General features: G+C 39.4%; 1 protein-coding gene across 1 annotated transcript; it reads left to right on the top strand.

The window, feature by feature from the left end:
- Positions 1-159: 159 nt before the first annotated feature.
- Positions 160-25,677, top strand: POP1 (POP1 ribonuclease P/MRP subunit). Its single transcript, XM_014068326.2, has 16 exons — positions 160-284; positions 1,309-1,455; positions 2,664-2,735; positions 3,253-3,428; positions 4,285-4,533; positions 6,472-6,559; positions 7,025-7,212; positions 8,794-9,044; positions 9,507-9,600; positions 10,217-10,328; positions 11,286-11,402; positions 16,396-16,508; positions 18,216-18,407; positions 19,728-19,882; positions 21,126-21,461; positions 23,954-25,677. Exons 2-16 carry the CDS (start codon positions 1,311-1,313, stop codon positions 24,606-24,608), a joined length of 2,943 nt encoding a protein of 980 aa, XP_013923801.2. The 5' UTR covers positions 160-284; positions 1,309-1,310; the 3' UTR covers positions 24,609-25,677.

The raw sequence follows: 25,677 nt of genomic DNA, 5'->3' as shown, positions 1-25,677 counted from the left end.
CGGCGACGCCGCCCCCTCGTCCGACAGATCGAAAAAGCGGGCGCGCTTTTTCCCATGAACCATTTTTTCGAGCCCTCTTCGCCCACCGTAGGTGCCGCGAAGGATTCTGGGGGATGTGGTCTTCAAGGTAAGAAACGTTGCAGGAGCTGGTCTCGAAGGCTGCTGCTTTCAGGCGGAAGCGGCTACCACGCGATTGGTGGAAAGAGAGAAAAGGATCCCAGAGGGAGAAGCGGCCCCGCCTTTTTCTGTCCTGCTGGAAACCGCGTGCGCGGAGAACGCGGAGGGTGAGAGGCTCTTTGGCCCCCGGATTGGCAACGTCGGTAGGGCGGTTGAAGGAGAGGGAAGGTTGGCTCGGGGGCACAATTGAAGAACTTGTGCGCTGGGCCACGAGGAATGGAGGCTTGGTTGCTTATGGCAGGCTGAAGGTCCGCCGCCGAAAAACACTGTGTGTCTGGGAAGGGCGCATTGCTCTTTACCCCTGAACTGTGGGAAGCTGCCTCTTGGGCGAGTGAGAAGTGGGATTAGCAGAGGTTTTTAGGGCTTGCCTACGTTCCTGAATTGATGCCCGGTTTCAGTTGAGAGATTGTCCTGTGCAATAATGTTCATTGTGGCGAGTCCATTTTCTTCCGGGTTGATGGCTTTTTGGGTGGTAGAAAATACCTTCATTTAGAATCCCGCTGGAGTTCTGTTGGGTACACAGCGAGGCTGCAGAAATTTAAATGTTAATGCTCTGCGCCCCGTTTTGAAGCACCAGTTCTGACGATTGGCAAAATCCTTCCTGTTGTTTCTTCTTGGTTAGCATTACTAAACTATGCTTGTACCAAAGCAGCAAAAGTCCAGCAGCAGCTTTTGCGCAGCATCACCGTGACAGATGCTGACATATTTCACTGCAGCTTGAGGGTAATGCGTGTAAATGCAAAAGATTTTTCAGTGCACCTAACTGCAAGAGTTTATCATTCGCCACAGCTCATTTTTTTAAATTTTATTTTTATTTTTGTATAAACGTTTCTAAATGCTTCCAAAGATGTGAATAGAAAGCAATGTATGCACTTTACATATGTATAGTTACATATGCATAATGAATTATAACATGTTTGCACATTGCTGTTGTGGTGCCATTCAGTTTTCAGGATAGGTTGTTAATGTTAATTCTGTAATAATTTTTTAAGTTACTCTTTTAGTAAAGAATGCTGAAAAATATAAATAATGAGCAGTTTTAAAGCACTGCATGTGTGTTATGACTTCTGTTGTGTTTTTCAAACCACTGGAGATAAAGGCTATTTTATTATGCGGCATTTTCCACTGCAGAAATGTCAAATGCAAAACAAAAAAGAAGAGGCAAGAAAATGAAAAATCAGCCTGCTAGTGTGACCTATCCTTTTGATGCTGGGCCAAGTCACAATGAAGCATATTTTTGGAATGGAGGTGAAAGAACTCCTCAGCGGAAGAAACAAGGTATTTGTTACGTTTAGTAGCTAAATCTTTGAACAGTGTTGGGGCTTCTTAAAATAAATCTAAGAAATTTATCAAGAGGTCTGCTAATGGTCATTACAGAATAATAATATTATTTATTGCTTGTTATTCAACTTCACTGTCCAGCTTATAGTCTTGGAATTGCAAGTAGATCATAAAGACCGAGGTATTGCCGCTTAGCATTCTTTCCATTTTCAAGTTGTTTTTAAAACTGTAAGAACAAACACTGATTTTCCCAAGTTTATATAGAGTTCCTGGGAGTTTATTGATTTGTTTGATTTGATTTATATTCCACCTTTATTTTGTACAACTCAAGGTGACAGACATAATACTCTTACTTCCTGTTTTCCCACAACAAGACTCCTATGAGTTGGGTTGAACTGAAAGAGAGTAACTGACCCAAAGTCACTCAGCCAGCTTTGAGTGTAAGAGTGGACTGGAACTCATGGTCTCCTGGTATCTTTGCACAGACTTAGAAGGTTGCAGGCTAAACCACACCCTGGCCCCTAGCTGTTTCAGCTCCCATTGGCTGATCTTGTTGCTATGCCTTTTCTTTGGCTGACCTTGTTATCATGTCTCTCCTAGTCATGAATATTCTAATAGATTTGCTATCGTCTCCTTCCAGGATATTGTTGTTTGTTTGTTTGTTTCCAGTCTAATTTACAGCCTTAGAATACTTTGGAGGGTTTCTTATCTAAGTTCTTATCCAATCCAATCCTGCTTAGCTTTTTAGATCAGTCAAAATTTGGAAGTGGTTTGTCATTGCTTGAAGGTTAGAGAAAGTGACTGGTCCAAGGTCACCCAGATGGTTTGGGTCTAAGGTAGAACTAGAACTCCCAGTCTTCCCATTTCTAGACTGGTACATTAGCCACTACTCCAAACTGTTTCTAATAGTTACTACACCACAGCTGGGCCTAATAGTTATTCTTGGTATTAATACTATTTACAGAATCTGTTTGATCATTGCTGATAAACATAACTTACATGTAAAGGATACTACTACCATACAGGTATTTTCTGTAGTGTGGCAACACACTGAAGTATAAATAATCTCAAACCTTTTTAGAAAATGATAGAATATATTTTTATATACTTAATTTATCAAATAGACATTTGCCGCTAAATTTTTATGTACACTCCTGACGTTTTAATCATTTTATAATATAAAACTTTCCCCAATTTATCAACAGAGTTGCATTTTGAAACTTCACAGCAAGGCTTCTATCAAAAAGTTTCCCATGAAATGCCAAAATGCATAACAGGTGAGTATCCAAGAGTAGGCAGCCATCTATGAAATGCTACATTTAGGTGCTATAAAGTAGGCAAGAGTCACTTTTAATATGGCCTGAACTGATCTTAGACTTTGCTATGCAGTTTGTCTCCACTCCCCTGCTGTACTTTATCTCTAGACTTTCCTTTGTGTTGAACTGTAAAATTATCCATAGCAATCCTTGAGCTCCTCCTTAGGAGGCCCACAAAAAAAATATTGGAAGTTTTGTTCCTAGTTTTGACCAAGCAACGTAGTTTGCTAGATTCTATATTCTTCAGTAAGCTGATTCTTAAATTATGCAAATAGCACCCCCCCCCCCAAAGCATAAGCAAACATTGGCATTGAATTTGCAGCTGCTTAAACCAGCATTGTTAAATTGTAAATAACCAAAAAACAGAAGTAAAAATGAAGAAATTGGCAGGTCAGAGGATCTTTTTGTTTGGGAAAATCTGCTTCAGAATACTGTCTCTTCTTCAAACTGAATTTTTAAGCAAAATGTCTTTTTCCAGTGTCTCCTTTTGTGCAAGCCCGAGCTGCTGAAATTAAGGCTATGTTGAAGGCTGTTAAACAGAAGTCATCCAATACTTTGGTGTTTCAGTCCTTGCCTAGACACATGAGGAGGCGAGCTATGAGTCATAATGTTAAACGTTTGCCACGACGTCTCCGTCAACTTGCCACAATAGAAGTGAGTTTCTTTTCCTTACTTACCCGCTTTAACTTTCTTAATATTTTGCCTGCTAGGTAACCTGTGCACACTAGCAATATGGCTAGTTGAAGTCCTCACAGCTTAAAGCTGCCAAGTGTTATAAGTATCGATCTAGATGTCCTCCGAGGGATGTGGTGGCTCAGTGGCTAAGATGAGCTTGTCAATCAGAAAGATTGGCGGTTCGAATCCCTAGGGCCGCGTAACGGGGTGAGCTCCCATTACTTGTCCCAGCCTCTGCCAACCTAGCAGTTTGAAAGCATATAAAAATGCAAGTGGAAAAATAGGGACCACCTTTGGTGGGAAGGTAACCCTTGGTGTCTAGTCACGCTGGCCACATGACCACGGAGATGACTTTGGACAGCACTGACTCTTCGGCTTTGAAACGGAGATGAGCACCGCCCCTAGAATTGGGAACAACTAGCACATATATACAAGGGGAACCTTTATTTTTACCTTTAGATGTCCTCCACATATACGGGACTTCACTCTCTAGCATTCTCGAGCCAACATGGCCATGTTTAGAATTCTGGAAAATGTGGGATTTCTTTAAAAAAAAAATTACACGATTCCTTCCCCCAGTAAATGTTATGGCAGAGTTTTATACTCTGTGAGGATAAAATATTCAGATATTCAGATATCCCCCCTCCCCCCCAATTTCCCTCCCTTTATTTTTTGCTAACAATTCTTGAGATTTTTTTCCCCCAGGATAATCCTTTTGGATCTTTGGGTCACTATGTCTTCTTCCCGTTCCTTCCCAAATCACAATTCACAGGTTATCTGAATTTAATAAACAGTGCAGTGAATGGTAGTATTATCCTTTGCTTCAACAAACTAGGCAGAGAAACCGGAACATCAGAAAAAAGCACTTCCAAAGAGCAAGTGCCGTAAAGCCAGGCGCCGTCATATAAACCTGGTACTGGAGTTCAACCGCAGGCAGAAGAAGAACATTTGGCTGGAAACACACATCTGGCATGCCAAGCGGTTTCACATGGTGAAGAAATGGGGATACTGCTTAGGAGACAAGCCCACAATGAAGAGTTATAGAGCCTGTTACCGAGCCATGACACAACATTGCCTCCTTCAGGTACTATGAATGCATCCATTCTTAGTTAGCTAATCCATTTGCTCTTGTAGAAAATGGCATTCCATGGGTTCTTTCTTTGCCGTAGTCAGCTATACCTGTTGGGCAATAAAAAACAGAAGTAGGCTGGTCTGTATGAGAAATTCTATGTACCGCTGGTTTCTTTCAGATCTTCATTCATATTGGAGATAGAGAGTGGTGCGGTGGCCTAGAGGTAGAGCTCTCGCCTCACAATCAGGAGGCTGTGAGTTCAATCCTTGGTAGAGGCAGATACGTATTTCTCCTTCTGGCACGATGAGAATATTTGTTGGCATCCTTCAATCTCAAAAGACTATGGTATCGTGCTCTGGAAAGAGGTCCTAAAACAGCCTCTGGTGTGGCTAAAAAGGATAATTTGGGAGTGGCAGTCCCTTCCACACTGATGGCAGATACATTCTGTCCCCTGCCCAGCCCCCAGATTTCGCTGGTTCCGGGACTGCCTCTTTGCCTCAGCCTGCCGAACAAGTGTCTCTTCGAATTGGAGAAGGCCATGGTGTATCTTTAGCAGTGGTGGGATTCAAATAATTTAACAACCGGTTCTCTGCCCTAATAACCAGCTGGGTAGGCGGGGCTCAGTGGTCATGTGACCGTGTGGGCATGGCCAACTCAATGTCACTCAGGTCAATGGGCGCTTCACCTTAGCTGTTACAATGTCATAAGGGTTAACCGGACAGGCAGTTTCTGTAAGCAGGGCAATAAAGATTAGGCTAGAAACAGAATGTTTCCTTCCTGCCTTCCTTACAGGATTAGCCCTGTAAAGTGGGGGAAAAAATTAAAAAGGAGATTTCTTCCAACAACCAGTTCTCCGAACTGCTTAGAAAGTTAACAACCGGTTCTCCCGAATAGGTGCGACTGGCTGAATCCCACCACTGCTCTTTAGCCTCCAAGCTGAACAATCAGAGGTCAAGTTTTCCCAGCTGTTAATGTCCATTCCCAAGGCCTTTAGATCCCTCTTGCAGATATCCTTGTATTGCAGCTGTGGTCTTCCTCTGGGTCGCTTTCCCTGCACTAATTCCCCTTACAGGAGATTTTTCGGAATCCGACCATCCAATGAGAATATATCTGCTGAATATAACTCCACATTGGCGGCAGGAAAGGCATCCAACTAGTAATCGCTCGGCTCCATTCAGTTGCCCACACTCCACCTACAAGGGATTTGGGGATCATTAAAAGAGGATGATTCATACTGAATATGGAATACTCAATATAGATACTCCTCAATTTACGACTGGTCACTTAGTGAACATTTAAAAATAAAATGGATTAAAAAAAGAGGTATTTGCAATCTGGATCCAGAGTTACGACAGCCTCCTCTCCCAACCTGCAATCATATTTTGGGCATTCTGCAACCGGCCTGCATTTATGACTGTTTTCAGATTCTGCAGTCACATGACCACAATTTATGATGTTCTTTTCCTGGAAACCAGCATTTACTTCTGGGTTCAGGCAAAAAAAAAAAGTCCATTCCGGACAATGGGTTTGCTTAATGACCATGGTGATTTGCTTAGCAAAAACTGTAAAAAAATGTAAAGTCAGGTTGATCATGTGGTGTCCCCCTTAACAATTGGCATGACTTATGACTGTAATTCTGGGCTCAATTACAGTCATAAGTTGAGAACTACCTGTATTTAAAAAAACCGGAATGTTTTATTCTTATGGAGCCAAAGCAACTCAATTAACATTTGGCCTTTATAGAACTTGTAAAATAGTTTGATGTTTATTTGCAGCAATTCTTCAGACTTAACCATCTCATCTGAATCTGATAAGGACATTAAGCTGTATTTCTTCAGTAATCAATAATAAATTAATAAAGGCAGTAGACTCGAGTGCTTGCAGTAGGAGACTGGAGGAATTTTATTGGGATGCCTCACCTGAAATTGAGTGGTTTTTCTTTTGTATCAGGATTTATCCTACTACTGTTGTCTGGAATTGATTGGAAAAGAGGAGACACTTTTAACAGCTCTTGCTCGAATGTGCAATGTAAACACAGGTAATAATTCCTTCAAACTATTAAAAACCTATCCTAAAGGATATCTTCAAGAATTTAGCAGCCTAGTTTGTATGAATATTGTTTCTAAGGAAGAGCTCAGCTTATTTTCTATAACTCTTTGCATTCTGGTATTTATCCTTATTCTGAATCATTAATAGAAACTGGCTAAGAAAATAACTATTTAGTAATACAACTTTAGAAAAAGAGAGGGGAAAACCTCTCCCATTCCCCATGACTCCTTCCTCTCTTCAAAAATAATTTGAAGTGGAGTCTATTAAAAAAGTGGGGCAGGGGGGGGACAATCCCCCCCACATGTTGTATTCCTTTTCTCCCCTGGCCCTCCTTTACCCTGCATTTGAACATGTAAGGGATACTTTGGGATGATCATTTGAATCTAGACAGGCACCATTCGCAGTACTTAAAACATTATTTTGAAGTGTGCTTACTTGATGTCCGCTTTTCCAGGGCCGACATTCGCAGCTATTTCTTGCCTATCTGGAAAGCGTCAAGGTTCCCTTGTATTATACCAAAAGGACCGGTATCCTCAGGATACACTTGGTCCAGTTACTTTCCTTTGGAAACCCAGACATGGGTCTGATGAGACTTCTGAAAACAGGCAACTGTGGATATGGACACACCCAGCTTTTAAGCAGGTACAAAGCTCACCATGTTATTCTTGTGTGAAATATTACAAATATGTAATGCTTTGGGCTAGTTCATTTACCGCATTTTTCAGACTATAAGACGCACCAAGATTTTGAAGAGGTAATTTTTTTTAAAAGGTTTTTGCACTCAGCAGGCCTCCCAAACCCTCTTCATCCCTCATTCTTTTGTGCAGAGAGTTTGAGAGGCCTGCAAAGTGCTCCTGGGGGTACGAGGGGGCAAAAAAACGGCCTTTTCGCTTATTTCCTCCCTTCCCAGCCCCCAGGAGCACTATGAAAGCTTCCTAAAGGCTATGCACAGTGAAGGGGACGAGGTTTCGGGAGGCCAAAAATTCTGTATTCAGTGTATAAGACGCATCCAGATTTTCACCCCCTTTTTAGGGGGAAAAAGCTGCGTCTTATATTCTGAAAAATACGGTAATTAATTTGGTATTAGCCTTCCCTCTGAGTGAAAGACTGATTATTATTATTTTTCTTCAGAGGCTCATGTTAGCAACCAGTGACGAGAATGTTACGTGCATATATTGCAAAGGGAATACTTTTATTCTTTGCTCTGCCATTTGGATAGTTTCACTGGAAGTTGCCTTACCAGGTCAGGGAATTAGCGATCCAGCCAAGTAGTAGCATCTGTTCTGGTTGCTAAAAGCTGCCCAAAAGTGTAGGCAATTTTGCGTTTCACCTATAGGCTGATGCATTTGACCGCCCATCTTTGGTCACCTTGGATGTTCCTAAAGGAAATCTATCAAAAGACCTTTCGATGGTCATTTGGATATATGACATTACAAATAGCTGAACAAGGCTGAATACTAGTCATGAGACATTTTTGAGAGGTCAATCAAAAGAGTTTGTTCTCTCAGAGGAATGAAGAGATATTGTATAACATTTAACCCCCTCCCTCCCTTTGATTCCATGTCTTAAAAGCACAGATTAATTCTGAAATGAATAGATCCTTGTTAAGGAAGTAATGAGGACTGAAAAAGTTGTGTTCTTTGAGCCTGAGGCATGTGATAGAATCAAGTTATCTATGCATAATGATGGATAATAGATAATTGCATACCAAAACATCTGTTCTTGTTTTGGAAATAAATATGAAGAGGAAGGCCAGAAAAAATGGCACCAGCTGACAAAAAACTGAGGGTGGCAGAGTAAATATTACCCTTGTGAACTATAATCTCTTCTGAAATAATCAAGGGGAAAAAAACAAATGCAATGCCATTTTCTCTTCTGGTGTAATGTTGCTGCTGGTTTTGAAAAAAAGGTGTTTTATTGTCAAGTATCAACTAATTGCCTTTTGGAAACATGGATTAGTTTGGAGCAGGCTTGGTAGGCTAACTAAGAATTCTGAGAATGAAGTCCTTAGGTCAGCGAATGCTGGCTGGGGAATTCTGGGAGTTGAAGTCCAGACATCTTCAAGTTGACAAGGTTGAGAAACACTGACTTAGGTACTGTAGGTCTTTCATTTTCAACCATTCCATTCCTTCCAGTTCATAGGATAGTACTGTTTCCTTGGCAGAGATACATTAAAGACGATTCCCATATTTAGACATCCTTTTTTTCCTTGCTTTTCCGTAGGGCATTCTTGCTGAATTAAAATCAGTCTTCCAGTGTTCTGAGCCTGTGGAAACCTGTAAGCCTGAACCTGTGGCTAATTTTACACAAGAGGAAGATAAAACAAACATTCCTGAACATGTTGGCCACAAACGGAAAAGGAAAGATAAAGCAGGAGAAACAGTTGTTCCAGTGAAAAAGATTATTGGTGATGGAACCAGAGATCCAAACCAACCATATTGCTGGTCATCACAAACTACTGGAATTACCATAAGGTAGATGTAGATCATGGCTAACTTTTCATGACTGTTTGCAAGGTTCCACCACAATACCGCGAAGCCCTTATCCGCGGAGACATAAGCGCAAAGGGCTAATCCACGCCGTTCAAAGCGCTAAGGAAAAACGCGACCCTACCGCGATGACATAATCGCTGAGGGCAAATCCGCGCCTTCCGAAGCACTCAGTACCCTAACCCTAAACCTAAAGCAAACCCCTAAACCTAATCCTAACCCTTACCTTAATTTAAATCGGCTTTCTGCCGCGGCACCGTTTTAAAGCACCCTTCTGTTGCCGCGCTGTTGTGGTGGTGGTGATGACGCGCGGTGATGACGTCGTGGCTTTAGCGACGCGATTTTGTCACCGCTATTTTGACTAGCGCGGTTTTGTCGTGCCACAGCTTGCAAAGGTAAGCTATTTAAACTGCCTTAACAGTTACATTGATTTCTTACCTCTTTCAGTGACTTGACAATGGAGATTCTCCGATATCGTTTGATAGGTCCCCTCTCACATTGCATCCTTACAGAGGCACTCAAAGTTGCATTTGTCCATACAGTAAGTAAATCAGTAATTCCAGTAGGTTTTTTTATGTTCAAGATACTATTCAGTTATGATAATCAAATGTAAAGTTCAGCATTTTATATCCCTAATTATAATTATTGTAGTACAGAAGCACAAGCCAAATTGTCTCAAGAGCTCTATGTTATTTCAGATTATCTGTCATGCTTCTGGCTTTTGAAGGAATAGAGAGTAATGCATTGTATAACACATTGAACTCTAGACCATTGTTTTTCAACTTTCGCAGCTTGAAAATGAATTTAACTTCTAAAAATTGCTGGCTGGGGAATTCTGGGAGTTTAACTCTGCACACCTTCAAACTGCCAGGATTAAGAAACAGTGCTCTAGAGTTTTTATTTACAATCTGCATTTCAGATTCAAAGGACTTTTTTTTATTATCAAATATTTTTTTATAACTTGGGAAGTGAGTATTTATTGCTTTCCTTTATCATGTGCATGATAAAGGCCCATGGATTTTGTAATGCGATATAGCTAAACCAGTACTTTTGCTCATATACTCATATGCTGCTTTGTATCAGAGAGAGGAATTAACTTTGTTAGCTGATTATATTTTCTGTATTATTCCTCTGATCACTATTCTTCTGATCACTAGGACCTGGATCCTACAGATCCTGAAATCAACAGTTGGTGGGTAGAAAATTGCAAAAATCCTGATTGGGTATCTCTCCATCATCGTCAAGAGTCCCACTTTGAAACAATGCAAGGTAAGGTTAATAGTATTCCTTATGATTTTTTTTTCTGTGAAGCCATTACTGGATTTAAGACACTGAACTTGTCAATCAGAAAGGTTGGCAGTTTGAATCCCTAGTGCCACGTAATGGAATGAGCTCCTGTTACTTGTCCCAGCTTCTGCCAACCTAGCAGTTCGAAAGCATGTAAAAATGCCAGGAGAAAAATAGGAACCACCTTTGATGGGAAGGTAGTAGCGCCCTATGCACCTTCAGCGTTTTGTCATGCTGGCCACATGACCACGGAGACGTCTTCAGACAGCGCTGTCTCTTCAGAAACAGAGATGAGCACCGTATCCTAGAGTCAGGAACGGCTAGCATATATGTGCAAGGGGCACCTTTACCTTTTTAATAGCTCCCATGTGGAGTGCATTATAGCAATCTATATGAGATGGCTAAAACATGTGACAAGGAGCAAGATCTCATGATTGAGAAAAACCTGAGGTCTAAGATAAAGCTGTGCAAAGGCCATCCTAGCTACATTTGCGATTCAAGGCAGGAATTGTGAATTCAGAGGGATTCCTAGATTATGAACTGATTTCTGAAATCAAAAGCTTTCCATACTTTAAGCTACTCTATTGCTGGGATTGAACCTCTCTTGAAATAATTGAACTGCAGACTAAACCAATTGGGATTACTGTTCTGGGTTTAATTTTGGAATAAGTCTTCAATCTCACAGCAAGGCGAAAGTTACTTATCTGCTCTTCATATTTTGCTAGGTACAATCTATGTCAGTGTTTCTCAACCTTGGCCACTTGAAGATGTCCGGACTTCAACTCCCAGAATTCCCCAGCCAGCGTTCGCTGGCTGGGGAATTCTGGGAGTTGAAGTCTGGACATCTTCAAGTGGCCAAGGTTGAGAAACACTGATCTATGTAATGTAAAGTTGACAAAAGTTTATCTTTGAAGTTTCATCTGTTTTGTATACTTTAAGGTTTAGCTTCCTCAGACATTCCATCAGGTACTGTACTGGGTTTGACTGTTGGGGATCCTCGAGTGAATTTGCCAAAAAAGAGATTGAAAGCCATGCCGAATCCAGCAAAATACCAAGGTAACGTGTCATGTCCATAATTTAACAAAACCAAACTTATATCAGGTTACGTTTATGTGTTTTTAAAAATTGCCATGGGACATCTTAAGACTTGGGATTCAACTAGATGTGTTCAAGCCAATAAGCATTATGTAGAGAATAGAACGGTGAGGAAGGGGTGTGGCACCAAACTGGTCTTGTGCTCAATGGAAGCCTCTGTTAAATGATACAGATGATCCAGGTTCGAATCCTGGCGAGGCCAACAGGTGCCATCACCCAAGATAATAACTCTTTGTTTCTATCTGTTTAAATTATTCCAGAAATAGATATTTTAAGAGAAGTCTTAAGAGTTCCTGGCAGACAGTGCCTGCTTCGCTGTAGAAACTTTTTCTTTCTATAATTGGAGTAATAATCATAGGCTGATAATTGCAAGTTGCAGCTTGGAATTGGATTCTTAAGATTATGAGTTCACTTTTATCACTTTTGTTTGCTCGTACCTCACGGTTATTTAGCAGCGCAGTTTTAACAATCTGTTTACCCTTCTGCATTTTGCCATCTGTCTTCCTAAAGGTATCTCTACATTACTTGATATAGGTAATCAATAATCCAACCCAATTATACAGTGAAAATTGCAATGCAATCATAAAGATTGAAGGAACCATTAAGGTTGTCATGTCCAGCCCTCTGCTCAGTGCAGAAGTAGCTGAGGATCCTAACTTGATGGCAGTCTAGGTTGTGTTAAAAGTCATGCAATCTACCTTTCCAGCAATGCTTTACATCAGCATGCTGACTGAGGAATTCTGAGAGTTGAGTTCCACATGTCTTAAAATTGCAAGAAATATTGAGAAATATTGGTTTACAATGTGAAACTGCTTTTAATAGTTCAGAAGCTTTCCCCCACTAAGATTCTACTGGAATCAGTTTTCTTACATCTTGGATTGCAAACTTTTCAGACTTGGAACCTGCAATTTGTTCCCCCATCCAGCTAGAAGGGCAGAACATTTTCACCTGTTTTCAGGGGGTTGAGAAGGAGTGGAACCCCCCTGGAAGGCAAACAACTACCATTTCTACTCTTTTAAAAAAATCTCCCAAATCAGACTATTAGCACAGTCAAATTCTAAAGGTGCATTTTGAGTCTGGGTCAGTGGTGGGTTGCAGGCAGTACGCCCCGGTACAGGTGCACTGGAGCCTGCCCGGACCACCGGGTACCGTTCCGGTATGGTGCTCCAGAGGGCCCATCCGCCTGCCCACACTCCTTACCTGTCTTTAAACCCTTCGGCGCTTCATGCATGTGCATGGCACGTACAATTCCTGCGCGATGCTCTGCTGAGCAGCTGGAGCATTGCAGAGGATAGCAGAGGTGTCGCTGGAAGATAAAATGCACACCGTGCCTTCATGTGGAGGATGCCGAGCCCCGTTGCAACCGTACCGGGATCCAGAACCCACCACTGGTCTGGGTGGAAGGAAGTTTGAGCATATAGTGTAAATTGGAGTGGCTTAATTGCCCAATTATTATTCAAGACAAAAGCACCAGGGAAATCTTGCCTTTTGCTGCCACATATTAGCTGTGTGATTTGAGACGTCAGCAAGGCTGCAGCAGGCCCTGTGTTAACCAACTTGGTTGATCTTAAACTATTATTCCATTTTATTTCCTGTAAAATGATAATACAACAGGCCTTAGCATCTTCATGATACCTTTTGGGGTATTAAATTTTTTAGCAAAGCCCTCTTCAGTTTTCTCATTATTGGTTCCTTCAATCTTTTATTTAGAGCACTTCATTTCTAGTCTCCAAATCATCTGAATTACCATTCTTTGAATCTATTCCAGTTTGTCTGAATCTTTTTTAAACTATGGTGCCCAGAACTGGACACAGTACTTGAGGTGGGTTCTAATCAATGCCAAATAAATTATGAATCTCACTTTCAAGAATTGGAAATTGCACTTCTATTACTGCGGCCTACATTAGAATTTGCTCTTTTTGCAACTTATTTTGTTATTCAATCATCTTAACCACTATTTCAAATTCTTTTTCACAAGTGACTTTCTCAAGCCAAGCATTCTGAGTCCTAGACTTGTGCATTTGATTTCTCTTTCCTAAGTAAAGACTTGGTGTTTGGCTCCATCATCCATTACAGTAGTCCTCAAGTTACGACTGAAATGGGGCTGTAACAATCATTTTATGAGTGTTCTTGTGATGGTCATTAAATGAACGCATGGTTTGCTATGGTATGGTTTTGCCAAAAATTGAAAGTGACAATTTCTGGCAAAACTGTTGTAAAACATGGTCGCATGACCATGGAACACTAAACAACTTTACATGTGGCTGTGTTGACATATTTGTCAAATGACCATGGGTATAACTCCAGCCATCAGAAATTCGGATCCAAGTTGCAAGTCCCCCTTTTCACGTAGGTCGTAACCTCGTAATTAGTGACCGGTTATTTAGTGTAAGGTTGTAAGATACCTGTATTTTAGTCTGTTTCTCCAAGCAGCAAGATTGTTTTAAATTTTATTTGTTCCTTTTGGAGTATTAGCTGCCCCACTTTATTTTGTGGCACTTCTAATTCTAGTAGGCATTTTGGCCATCTCCCTCTCCAAAATCATTAATAAAAATACAAGAACCTGACTCAGAGCTCTTCTGGAGCCTGATTTTTTACTCTTCTGTGTATCTCTTTAAATGTCATGCATCCAAGCCCATATCGAACTAGTTTGCTCATGCTAATTTTGTGCAGGATTTTGTGAAATGATTTGCTGAAATTAAGGTGTTACAGCATCCCCACAGTCTACTGAAAAACTCACCTAAACCAAAAATGAAACGGGTGCAACAAGACTTGTTTTTGATGATTCAGGCATATTTTTATTAAAAACTATGTGCTGATTGATTCCTTTATTGGCTTAGAATTTGCTGAGATATATTGTCAGATTGATTGGTCTGTGGCTTTTCAGATGTTTTCTATTTTTTAAGATAGGGACAACATTTGCTCTCCTCCAGTCATCTGGCATTTCACTCACTCTCCATCTTTTTGCCCAGAAGCTTTCTTAGCTCCCTCATCTGGTATCCTTCAACCCTGAAAAAACAAGGCTGAATACTTGATTTTTCTACAGCAAACATCTCTATTACTTCCAGCAGCACTGGCCAGATGCAGCTTGCCTTATGAAACCTTACTTTCTAACTTTCAGTGTTGCCCAATAAAGTGGGTTTTATCCATTTGTCTAAAGTCTGACCCTGATTGATCTAGAACTGTGATGGCGAACCTATGGCACGTGTGCTGCAGGTGGCACATGGAGCCATTTGTTAGGGCATGCGAGACGTTGCCCTGTCAGCTCCAGCGTGCATGCGTGTGCTGGCCAGCTGATTTTGGCCTTTTAAGGCCATTTTTCGCCCTCTGGAGGCTTCCTTGCACCTGGTCTAATTACCTAGTCTCTAAATGCACTGGGGACTGTTGCATATTTAATGTCAGAAAGTCTGTATTTTATCTTAGTATGAGGCAATTATGGATGCATCAGGTTTTTTGCAAGACTGGTGTGACTCAGCCTGGATGCATTTAAAAATTTAAAATATATTCTGTTTTTGAAGAATGTATAACTAGAATATACTAGCAGGCAACCATTAAATCTGTGGTTTATAATAGAAGAATTAAGGCGAGAAAAAGAAAGTCTTAAATGCACATATTTCTCTAATGCAATGGTTCTTAACCTGAGATGAATTTCCCCTAAGAAGATAATTTGGGCATATCATTGGATAATGGAGCCATTTGTAATTGATTGATTGTGAGTAGAGGATCCAGTTTGGAGTCTGTTTATGGGTTAGTGAGACAATCTATTTATTCTAGACTGGAAAAGGGGGTAATTGAAAACCACGATGGTGCAGTGGTTAAAGTGGAGTATGGCAGGCAAACTGTCCACAACCTGAAGTTCAGCCCTAATGGGACTCAAGGTTGACTCAGCCTTCCATCCTTCTGAGGTTGGTAAAATGACCCGGATTGTTGGGGGCAATATGTAAACAACACTTCTACCTTGTAAATCACCCAAGCAGTGCTGTAAAACACCATGGGGAATTTTTATATAAGCCTAAATGCTATTGCTAAATGGGCCAAACAGCTTTAGAACATTGTTCTATTTTATCAGTGGTTAGATAAAAAAAACATGGAAATGAAAGTTGTTGGAGAATTTTCATAATATAAGAACAATAGAATGATATAGAATGTATTACAAAGGTACATTATTATTGACTAGATTCAGGATGATGTAATGAAAAGTTATAACATAAATGAATCCAATACCTAGACCATTTTGTTCAAAATGAAGGAATAATAGTTATAGCTAAACAAATGATGTATAATGATAATAATGTATACATATATACTAGATGGATAATCTGTGATTTTATATACAACTGAAAGTGGGGACTATGGAAAGGATGCACAAAAGCCTTGTAACCAAACAATATGCTGTATGTAATTGAAGAGGGTTTAATGTTTTATGTTTTGTTTGACTTTGTCTAAAAATAAAAACTTTTACAAAAAACAAAAGAACTATTGTTCTACTCTAAAGAATGCAGGCAACATTGGATTTTGTACACAACTTCGGAGCATCTGTAAATCATAGTTGAAATGTTAAAAATCCTCTTAATGACAGAGTATTCAATTTGACTATGCAATTAGGAAAAATGCATATAGCCTTCATATCTTAAATGTTGAAAGGCAAAGAGGCAGTACTTTACTGGATAGGGCTAAAACTGAAGTCACAATTTCCCATTTTATAGCTGCAATTGAAAGTGTTATGTAGAATTTATTCTAACTTTAGAGTGCACGGTAATTAAGATGTCAGTTCTACAGAATCCTGTAAAGATTTTGTGGAATTAATGAGGAATATATTAATGAGGACTGTAGTAGAAATACATATATTAGAATTATTTCTCCCAGCTACTAATTTGAATACTTTTTTACTTGTACAATATAATGGTAGCCTTTCCACCATGACAAGATCTTTTTTTTTCTTTTTTTCTTTTAGAAGATAAAGTTAAGCAACTGATGTTAGAAGGTGTATCTGAAGAATGTGCTCAGAGCTTTCTTTGGGACTCCAATGTTCGTAAGAGTGTCACAGACCATAAAATGTCAGAACAGGTAGTTTTCGCTATATTAACAAACCCCCATTCCTAAATCTCATATGTTTATGCAAAAAAATTATAAGCTGAATTTTTTTCCTAGGCTGTTTGCATTTATGTCCAGGGGTGTTGCTGTAATAGATCATTGAACTTATATTGAAAAAAATTACACTAAGAATCTTGCCTGGTCCACCAGATTTCCTTGGGTGAATGAACTTGAATTTTTTTTAGCTCCTAAAATCCTGTGTGAGTCTATTTTTAGGTGGGAAACACACCAAAGTTCTTTTAATGCCATTCATGCGTGACATGGCTTGGTTCAATTTGCATGTTGTCCCACTTTCTGTGGGTCTTTTGTATCTTCCACAACATTAAATACTGATTGAGACTTGCAATGTCTAGTAGTATGCTTATAAATCAAAAGTTTTTGATGTATTTTACATGTAGCGGAGGATGTTGACTAACCTATAGGAGGATGTCCTTTCAAGAGTGATACTGCTCCTCTGATCAGTTGGTTAACCTCCATAAAATGAACTATTTCTGTTCATTCAAACAAACAAAAATTGCATTCCTTCTGTCTTGCCTCTGCGGACTCAAATAATATATATATATATATATATATTATTATATATATATATTATATATAGGACATCTAGGCAGTACAGATAACCAGACCCCTACCTGCTGAGCTACAACATCTCATGTTCTCCCCATCTATGTTTATGTTAACATGAAAATTACATACCACAAAGGACAGTTATGTTCGCTGGAGGACTGCCATGGATGGCAACTACATTCCAACATATATTTGCAGTATTTTGTTCCCTTTCTCTCTCATTTATATTTTGCAGCCCTCTTACAGATAGTCTTCAACCTTTGACCACAATTGACCCCAACATTTCTGTTCTTAAGTGAGACATTTGTTGAATGATTTCCCCCATTATAGGGCGTTTCTTGACACTGTTGTCAAGTGAATCACTGCAGTTATTAAGTTAGTATCACGCTTGTTAAGTGAATTTGGCTTCCCCGTTGATTTTGCTTGTCAGATGGTCACAAAAGGTGATCACATGACCCCAGGACACTGCAACCGTCATAAATAGGAATCAGTTGCCAAGTGTTTGAATTTTGATGATGTGATCATGAGATGCTGCAATGGCTTAAGCGTGCCAAATGTTCATAAGTCACTTTTTTCTTTGTCATTGTAAATTTGAATGGTCACTAAATGAAAGGTTGTAAGTTGAGGACTATATTAACTACACTGTATAATTCTGGGAGTTGCAGTTCTCAACATATCACAAGAAGGTTGGGGAAGGCTGCTCCAGTCAAACCAGCCTAAAAACATTTGTAAGTGCCTAAAAATACATTTAGCCACATGCAAATGTTACAATAAAAACCTGCTGATTTTATTTTCATACAATGTAGCTGCTGATCACTATTGGTTCCCAGAAAATACAGTTCTGCTTTTTTTTGGTGCCCCAACTTCTGAAATTGGCTTTGCTTTAACTTGAGCATCTCAGAGGGATATCTATGATATTCAGTATCTCTTAAGAAATTGCATAGAGGACAGAGGCAAATGAAGATTTGTGTGCTTATCTGCCACTTCAGAGGCCTGGTTCCTGTGGCCTGGTAATGGTTCCTGATACACAGCTCACCATAACAAGATCTGACTTATTCTTGAAATGCCTTTGAATCCAGACTTCACAGCACTTTGTTCTCCTTTTTGTCCCAGGATTTGAATCATCTGAGAAGTAAACTTTTGGTACCAGGATCGCATCTTGATTTGGGCCTGGGAGAATCCAAGATTCCTATACTTCTGGTTCAACAGCCTGGAAAAATGCTTGGGGATGATCGATTGGGATGGGGAAGTGGCTGGGATATTTATCTCCCCAAAGGCTGGGGCATGGCCTTCTGGCTGCCTTTTGTAAGTAATGTCTCAAAGTGAAATAAGGAGAAATTAACCTAAATTATGTATTATATAACCTCATGCTTGGTACCCCAAGAAGAGTTTGCCTTACATTTTCCACTGAAAGTTCATATATACTTTTATATATAACTGTAAGTTATATCCAATTTTGTTGTGAAAACAAAAGGAAGTACAGTCTAATATGCATACATGCATTCATGCATGTATTTATTTTCTTAAATCATGTTGTGCTCCTTTTTCCAAAGAAAAATATAGGGTAACTTTAAATTACAGATGTCTTGTAAAAATTCTTTACATTCAAATTCTATTTTCTCTTAAAATTATGAGGGAATTCAAAAGTTATTTTTATAATATATGGCATATACACAATGCAAATATTTATTGGCAAGCTATTCCTCTGGATATCCATATTTGCAAATTCGTTAGTAATAAACAAATGTGATTTTTCCCATAAGATACAAAAGAGCTCCTGTATTTCTTTATCTCACCCATGCTTGCATATAGATATTATAGTGTAAGTTCATGGAGAAAACCTAAAAGTGCAAAAATACAACTCCAACGTAGCAACAGATATAAATCTAGAATAACTGTTTTTAATTTAAATACAGCATTTTAAATGTAAACAATTGTACTCAAGAATGTAAGTAAACTGAACATGTGAAAAATAATTTTTCACCACATTTTTTAACCTTCGCCCATGGAACATAGGTAAGAAAACCAAAAGGGAAAGTATTTTGTTGACGCTATATACTGTATTTTTTGGAGTATAAGATGCACCTTTTTCCCTCAAAGGCTGAAAATCTGGGTGCGTCTTATATACTGAATACAGCATTTTTTGCCTCCCAAAACCCCGCCTCTTCACCAAAATGGCTGTGCAAAGCCTGTAGAAGGCTTTCAGAGAGCTCCTGGGGGCTGGAGAAGGCAGAAATGAATGAAAAACGGGTTGTTTTTTTGCTCAATGTTGACCTCTCCAGCTCCCAGGAGTACTCTATTAGCTTCCTAAAGGCTATGCATGCAATTATTTTGACAAAAAACGGGCCCATTTTCCTGTAAAATGGGTTGTTTTTTGCTCTCCCCCCCCCCCATGAGCACTCTGCAAGCCCCCTAAAGCTATTCGAGCCTTTTTTTGGAAGAAAAACAGGCCGTTTTTGGGAGGTTTGCAGAGTGCAAAAACTTTTTTTTTTTAATTTGCCTCTTCAAAATCTTGGTGCGTCTTATACTACGGTGCATCTTATACTCCAAAAAATACGGTAAACTGAATGAGAATAACTTTTATCTGACGAGCATCCAAGACCATGTCATTGTCTTGCCTTGTAGATATATCAAGGTGCAAGAGTTGGTGGATTACAAGAAGCTTTGAAGCACTCCCTGTATAAGGGGACGCCCCATGTTCCTCATGATTATCCAGACTGTCCTGCTGGTAGCCAGTTTGCAAAAGAACTAGAGGAGAGTCTCCTTGAAAAGTTTAAAAGGTAAACATCTCACTGAGGTGTTGCAATCAACAAATCCGGTCCTGCGATATGCAGTAGCATTTTATTACTTTGTGTGCACTGGAGGAATGATGGTGATGTTTATACTTTTTTCCCTTCCAAATAAAGATCCCCAAAGGGGATAAAGATAAAATAAATGTAGACAGGCATATTATAGAATGGTATCATGATTACATTTATTTGGAAATTAGTCTCTCAAATGCACTCATTTGCAATAAGTAGCTGCAATTCTATTTTTTCCTAGTCTGTGAGTGCATGGAAGCCCACCCTTGAAGCTATTTGGGGATTTTTGGACGTAGTCTGTTGGGTACCATATGATGCAGACATAACTCCTTTTATATTTGCAGAATTTATTTGAGGGTGCAAAGTACCCACTGTATTTTTTATAATAGAGCCATAGAATTAGTTTGCCAAGACATCTAGATTCAGCAGCTGTTGGGATCAGAGATGATTTGAATGAACCATAGTAGTAAGGAGTGAATTTATTCTGGCATACTTGGAAGTATCTTAACATGAAAGCCAGTGATGGGATAATGAAGTCTCATCATTCATCACAGAACTAAGATATGTTGAAAAACGTCCAGTGTTAATAAAGCTTCTGATTTTATCAGGTAGCTGCATGGAAATGAAAAATTATTTTTCATTTTTTATGATCTGTTATACATGCAAACTTGAACCTTGCAGCTCAGTATGTAACTGAAGAGGAAACAATTTTAAAAATAACATTTTTGTAGGAACAGATAATTTCATATTATATTATGGGCTTTTCTCCTAAATAGAGAATATTTTTGTCAAGAGTTTTTTGTTTGCAGCAGCATATACAAGTAAATTAACTTCACATACAAGTAAATTAACTTCAGCGGGATTCAATTATATATAAGAAGCTTCTTTATATACAATACCAAAGAGTAGAATTCAGCATACAATATCAGGAACACAGAAGCAATATTCATAGAAGCAAGTCATTACAGAGTAGAGAGATACAGAGACCTATATTGTACAGAGGCCAAACCAACTCTTATATACAGTTCAGCAAGTCTAAGTCAACCCAGACTCCAAAACTATCTCTTATGGCCCTATACAAACAAATACTACTTTTCAGTATTCCAACAGTCCCCATTGGCTGATCTATTGCCATGTCTATTCCAACAGTCTCCATTGGCTGACCTGTTGCTATGTGTATTCCAGTCTTTGAACATACTCTGACAATTTTTTTTTATCATAGGCGACCTCCTGCAAAAAGAGCCAATTATATTAAACACGGGACCTTGGCTCCATTCCTCTGTCCATGGGATAAACTCACACAGAATTGGGAGACTAGATACAAAGTCAATATGGAATCCACACAGTTATCAGCTTTGGAGAGGGAAGACTGTGTCTCTGAAGAACATGTCCTTGGTGGTCCCAGCTCTACAACAAGTGCGGTCGATGCTCCAACAAGCAAAGCAGACCAGCAAATAGATACATGCTGCCAAATTATGCAGATGGAAAATGAGGAAAAGGCAATAGATCCATGCAAAACAGATGAGGTCATTTCAAGTCAGGCCTTCTGTATTCTGAGGTATGTAAAATAAATGTATGTCTTGTCAATCACTCTTGGATAATTAACTTACAAGCAATGTAAATCCCTGCAATGCATTTGTCTTGAAAGAAAAACTAGACATAGAGCAAATCATCATCTTCAGGATATAGAATTTTCACTTTAGCCAAGATAGAGCTTTCTGCTTATTAATTTTTCTTCAGTTGTTTGAATTACAGGAATTGGTTTTAAATGTTGTCAATACAGTACAATTGTTGAGTTTCTGCATCTCCCTGCCGTTCCTTACGCACATAAAGAATTACTTTAGGGTGGGATGTCAGCAGAAAAAACTACATACTCTTTGCTACTCCTTAGATGTTTTAAAGGTTGAGCATGCCAAACTTTCACCCATTCACTTTACTAATTCAAACACATAATTAGAAATGTGAACTTCATTTGTGCAAAAAGCATATAATATTATTTTGTCATTTACCATGTATGTTAGTATAGTTCAGAGTATAGTACATTTTACCATGTATGCATGTATGCTAGTATAGTACAGAGGAAAACAACATGCAGGTCACACAAAGCCCTGACTTTCCCACATTTGCCACCTCCAAGCCCCTTAGGGTGGTGCAGCTGGAGGTTGATGGAGGAAGGGACCAACATCACAAAGGAGTCACTTTACACATTGATCCAGAAATTAATGATATTTTTGCCCAACATATTGTGTGGACCCAGGCTATATGTTTGTTTATTGGAATTTATTCTTGGAACACCATCAAACCAGAACATCTGCCTATCCTAGGTCCTTGGGAAGGACTTGATAGGTGGGTAATAATGCCAAATCCAGTCTAAACATCTGGTTGACTGTACAACCAATCATAATAATACAGTAGTAGTTATATTTTATGTTTTCTTCAAGAATTCAAGATGGTACATAGCATATTTTCCTCATTTCGCACACCACAACTTATGAGGTAATTGGACTAAGAATAATTGGCCCAAAATCTTCTAGTGATCTTCTGTGCCTGAGGTGAAACCACTCTCCCTGGTCCTATATGAAACCAGACAATTAAATTAATTCATGTGTCTTGGTTTAGTTAACATTGGTTTCAACAAGTTAAAAAAAAATCAATGAAATATTTTAAACTTTGAAGAAATTGTTCCATGATGTCAAAGTAAATACAGTCCACACATATGTAAAACTTAGAAAGTTCAGAAGAAATGTTGTAACAATCTTATGAATAGCAATATACTGCTTCATAGTGCTTTACACCACAGCACTCTCTGAGCAGTTTATAATGCCAACATATTGCCCCCAACAATCTGGGTCCGCATTTTACCAATCTTGGAAGTAAGGAAGGCTGAGTCAACTTTGAACAAACTCTTGGTAGGTGGGCAGAGTTTGCCTGCAATATTGCATTCTAACCACTGCATCCCCACAGCTCTTATGACTGTCTCATACAATGAATTAAATGATCTTGAGTGCTCATCCTTTTATTTTACTTATTATTTTGTAACCAAACTGGCATCATTAAAGAAAGAATTGTTAATGGAGTATAGAGCACCTAGGTTTTCCAGAAAAGAAAAAAATACTTTACATTTTATTGCAGTGTAAGTGCAGTTTATGTGCCACTCAATCTCCCACAAGGTTTTAAATAATTTAATATATTTGGGTATAAATGCTATACATGAGAGTACATGTATTTGTATGTCTAGGAAGAAGAAAAATACAATGAAATGAGAAGGTGGAAATGTGGAATAAATTATTCTAGAAAAACATGACTGAGTATTTGGTTAGAGTCTGAATTGAGAGCATTCCATTCCAAAGTTTTTAATGTTTTACTTTTTTTATAAACTAGAAAAATATAATTACTAGCTGGATACCCGTGCTCCGCTATGAAACTATGTGTTCGGGCTTGAAAAATTGACACTTACAGGTTGAAAATTAATAAGTGGTTACAATCGGCCTCTCCTCTCCCCTTCTCTCCCTCAGGCTTGCCCCATAGAAGCCTCTCTTCTCCCTTTCTCTCCTTCAGGCTTGCCCCACAAAATCCTCTCCTCTCCTATCCCCCTTCTCTCACTCAGGCTTGCCCCACAGAGGCCTCTACTATCTTATCCCCTTCTCTCACTCAGTCTAACTCCTTAGCATCAGAGCGTTTTTCAGGTGGGGAGTGGGAGTAGAATGTTTAAACTCGCAGCCCATAGGCCAGATGAGTCATGTGCTGGCCATGCCCACACCCAAGTGGCAGTTAGAACAGAATTCTTTTGAGGTGGGGAGGGGGAGTAGAAGGTCTAACTCCTTAGCATCAGAGTTCGTTAATAATAATATAAGAAATACTAATGATCTGATGGTCATTTTGAAAAATCCTTCCTTAGCGAGCACCTAGAAACCAAGAGGAACATATGTGCCAAATTTCAAATTTGTAGGCTTTACAGTTCTGGAGATTTCATGATGATGCGTGAGTGGTATTTTACTTTTATATATATATTAAATTTATATATATATATAAATTGTATCCTTTCAACAGGACCAGAAAATTATTAAGGCAAGTATCATTTTGGTGTCATCCTACATCTGGCAAAAGGCGGTACCGACAGCATCGTGCTTCCAAGATGAATGAGAAAGAACTGGCTGAAGATACTGTAATGTGTATTAATCAGCATTATCCCAGGGCCCTAGTATGGGTGAGCTTGTCCCTTCTCAGAAAAGGAAATCCTGAATTGCACACAATGATTTGCATTCCAGAAAAGGAGGACTTGCTTCAGCTCGACAAAGACCAGCATTTTTGTGGTCCTCAGGAACCTAAGCACAAGGACCAATTTAAAAACAAGCTCCCGAAGCGAAAGGGAAGAAGAAAGAAAGCGAATGATGGGAAGGTAACAGAAAACAGTGCCTTAAAACCCATGGATGTAATGGCAGATATACAGGAAGACCTAGTTTTGGGGTTGTGGCCTCACCCTCTACCAGATGTTGTATCTCACTGCTCCAGAGTTCTCTTAGGCTTTGTTACTCAAGGGGACTTCTCACTGGCCTCTGGCTGTGGTGAAGCTCTTGGCTTTGTAAGTCTGACAGGTTTGCTGCAAATGCTGATTGATCAGCCGGCAGACAAGAAGGGGCTTGTACTGTTGAGAAATCCAGATTCATTACAGTACAGATTTGCTAGGCTTAGTGTTGAAGTTTAATTTGCCTTGAACTTCAATGTAACATTTAAGGGGTACTAAAGAAAATGTGCAGTAAACACACACGCAGTTTTCCTCATTTAGAGTCAAGTCTTCCAAAAACGAATGCCACCTTTGTTTATATGTAACACGAAACAGGCTTTAAAAACCTGTGTTCGTGGTTGATTCAAGTACCCATTTCCATTATTCAGGGGGATATAAAATTTCTGAAAATGTATACATACGTTTAAAAGTTGCTTTAAAAGCAACTGGCATTCACTGTATGTTTAAACAAATTGCCTGAAACTGCTAGCTTTGACACTTTAAATAATATCCTTTTGAATATATTGCTGGAGCTGGCAGTGGATTATGGACTCCATGTTAAGAGAGTTGTACCCGAAAATAGCACGATGGTACAATATTACTTTCCATGCTTTGTCTGAATCTGACACGACATTGAATGAAATCAAAATTAATAAGGCTATGGACTGCTAACTGGATGAAGGATTGGGCTACCCATTTTAGCCTTGGCTGTTCTGAGCAAATTATACTTATATAGTTATCTTGTACTCTGAAAGGCTTCACAATGTTCAAGAGAAGATAATTTGGTTTCTCTTTCAAGCTGTGCCATTTTTCATGATTGGAAGGTGGAATTACATTGCTTTGCTTCAAAACAGTGATGGGATTCAAAAAAATTTACTACAGGTTCTGTGGGCGTAGCTTTGTGGGTGTGGCATGGCTTTGTGGGCGTAGCAGAGGAAGGATACTGCAAAATCCCCTTCCTCCCTACTCCTGGGGGAAGGTTCCTGCAAAATCCTGATTCCCTCCCCACCCCACTAACCTGCTTTCCAGCTCCGTTCTCCTGTTCAAGGCAACAAAAGAAGAGAGGCTGGGAAGCAATGGGGATGGGACCAGCCTATTTGACGGTTCTCCAAACTACTAAAAATTTCCACTACCGGTTCTCCAGGATCTGTCAGAACTGGCTGAATACCACCTCTGCTTCAAAGGCGTACTTTTTGATGTAATGAGAAGTCCAATTCACCAGTCAGCATATTAGAATGTTTTTAAGGCAATAAACATTCTTACAACAGAA

This window comes from Thamnophis sirtalis, unplaced genomic scaffold (assembly GCF_051295495.1).
Source record: "Thamnophis sirtalis isolate CommonGarterSnake01/CBP01778 unplaced genomic scaffold, rThaSir2_p1.2 scaffold_2, whole genome shotgun sequence".
In the NCBI taxonomy this organism is placed as follows: Eukaryota; Metazoa; Chordata; class Lepidosauria; order Squamata; family Natricidae; genus Thamnophis; species Thamnophis sirtalis.
Note: the sequence above shows the minus strand (reverse complement) of the source record. Positions and strands in the feature narration are given on the sequence as shown.

Excerpts from the sequence above, each read along its gene's own strand:
- POP1 (XM_014068326.2), top strand. The coding sequence starts at position 1,311 with ATGTCAAATGCAAAACAAAAAAGAAGAGGCAAGAAAATGAAAAATCAG. Across the intron at positions 6,560-7,024 it reads AATGTGCAATGTAAACACAG|GGCCGACATTCGCAGCTATT; the intron begins GTAATAATTCCT and ends CCGCTTTTCCAG. Across the intron at positions 19,883-21,125 it reads CTCCTTGAAAAGTTTAAAAG|GCGACCTCCTGCAAAAAGAG; the intron begins GTAAACATCTCA and ends TTTTTATCATAG.